At 42.4% G+C, this 1,522-nt stretch overlaps 1 protein-coding gene across 1 annotated transcript in view; it reads left to right on the top strand.

Moving 5' to 3' along the window:
* LOC140370225 (protein NLRC3-like) overlaps window positions 1-1,244 on the top strand; it is an 11,095-nt gene extending 9,851 nt beyond the window's left edge. Inside the window, exon 9 of the mRNA XM_072457282.1 lies at window positions 664-1,244. Coding sequence (XP_072313383.1) covers window positions 664-1,211 — 548 coding nt within the window. The 3' untranslated portion in view covers window positions 1,212-1,244. The remainder of the gene's footprint in view (window positions 1-663) is intronic.
* Window positions 1,245-1,522: the final 278 nt, after the last annotated feature.

Here is a 1,522-nt window from a genome sequence, read left to right as displayed (position 1 = left end):
ATTGTTCTCGTCTGAAATTTTACATTTTACACGACAAATCTTGCAATAACACTGAGATGTGAAGCACTGCACTGCTCTAGTTGTATTTTGTTCCCTCTCGCGGTCCACTTCAGTGTAAATGTCCTCAGTGTTGGCTGGACAGTGTCACGGTGTGACGACACATTTCCGGGTGAAGGAGAGTATCTGAATATATTAAGACTTGGACACTAACGGCCAACGAGGACTTAACAGCACAATTTCAAATAACATTGCAGCCCATCTTTAAGCCACTGACACAGACACAGCTGTTTGACTCAGCACAGGACTGTCTACACACAAGCACAAGTGACTGTGGATTCATATAGAGACATCTGAAAGGAGAAAGTGTGTGTCATGAAGCACAGAGGAGTGAAGCAATGTGTGTAGTGACGTCACACTGAGCTTTACTTTGTCCACTGCACCAACAAACTACTGACAATTCAACTCTTACACTCGACATGAAACACACTGGATTGGTGCAACAAATAAATATAGAAATGAGAATCATAAATCAATTAAATCCTGTACATTTGAAGAATAAATAGAGTCAAATAGTTGTATCATGAAATCCTAATAAAGTGTGTCTCCACATGTTGAGACGCACAGGGGACTAACTGCTGCTGTGTTGTGTCTTCTCTCCATCAGATTTCTGTGATCTCACTCTGGATCCAAACACAGCTCACAGAGAACTCAAACTGTCTGACAACAACAAGAAGGTGACACGTGTGACAGAGGAGCAGCTGTATCCAGATCATCAGGACAGATTTGATCACTGGCCTCAGCTTCTGTGTGACACTGGTCTGACTGGTCGCTGTTACTGGGAGGTCCAGTGGAGTGGAAGGGTTTTTATATCAGTGTCTTACAGAGGAATCAGAAGGAAAGGAGACAGTTATGACAGTTGGTTTGGATACAATGATCAGTCCTGGAGTCTGGAGTGTTCTGAAGGTGGTTTCTCTGTTCGTCATAATAACAAACACACCTCCCTCCCTCAGCCCTGGTCCTCCTCTCGTGGGACAGTAGCAGTGTTTGTGGACTGTCCTGATGGCTCTCTGTCCTTCTACACAGTCTCCTTTGAGCGACTGATCCTCCTCCACACCTTCAACACCACATTCACTCACTCTCTGGTCCCTGGGTTTAGGCTCAGGACTTATGACTCCTCAGTGTCTCTGTGCGCTCCGACAGACTCGCTCTAATGTGAAATAAAACATCTGTACAAACAAAAGACATTTATTTTAGAGTTTATTTGACAGAAGAAAACAAACTTTAGACATCGGCCTCACACAAGTGTCTGTTTTGAACAAATCAGTGTTTTAATAAAATATGATCTTTACAGAATAATAAACTACAATATCCAGCGAGTAAAGAGTTTTTTTTTACTTTTAAAATAGTTTTCAGAAAATGTGATGAACAACAATTGAATCCTAAAATGGTCATGTCTCCCCGAGATTAGAACCGGGCCTAAACCGGGTCTGATCCAACATGTCTGCTCTTGCTTTTGGATTAG

The sequence above is a fragment of the Eucyclogobius newberryi genome, unplaced genomic scaffold (genome assembly GCF_026437365.1).
Source record: "Eucyclogobius newberryi isolate DKJ021-1_F unplaced genomic scaffold, fEucNew1.0.hap1 SCAF_21, whole genome shotgun sequence".
NCBI lineage: Eukaryota > Metazoa > Chordata > Actinopteri > Gobiiformes > Gobiidae > Eucyclogobius > Eucyclogobius newberryi.
Note: the sequence above shows the minus strand (reverse complement) of the source record. Positions and strands in the feature narration are given on the sequence as shown.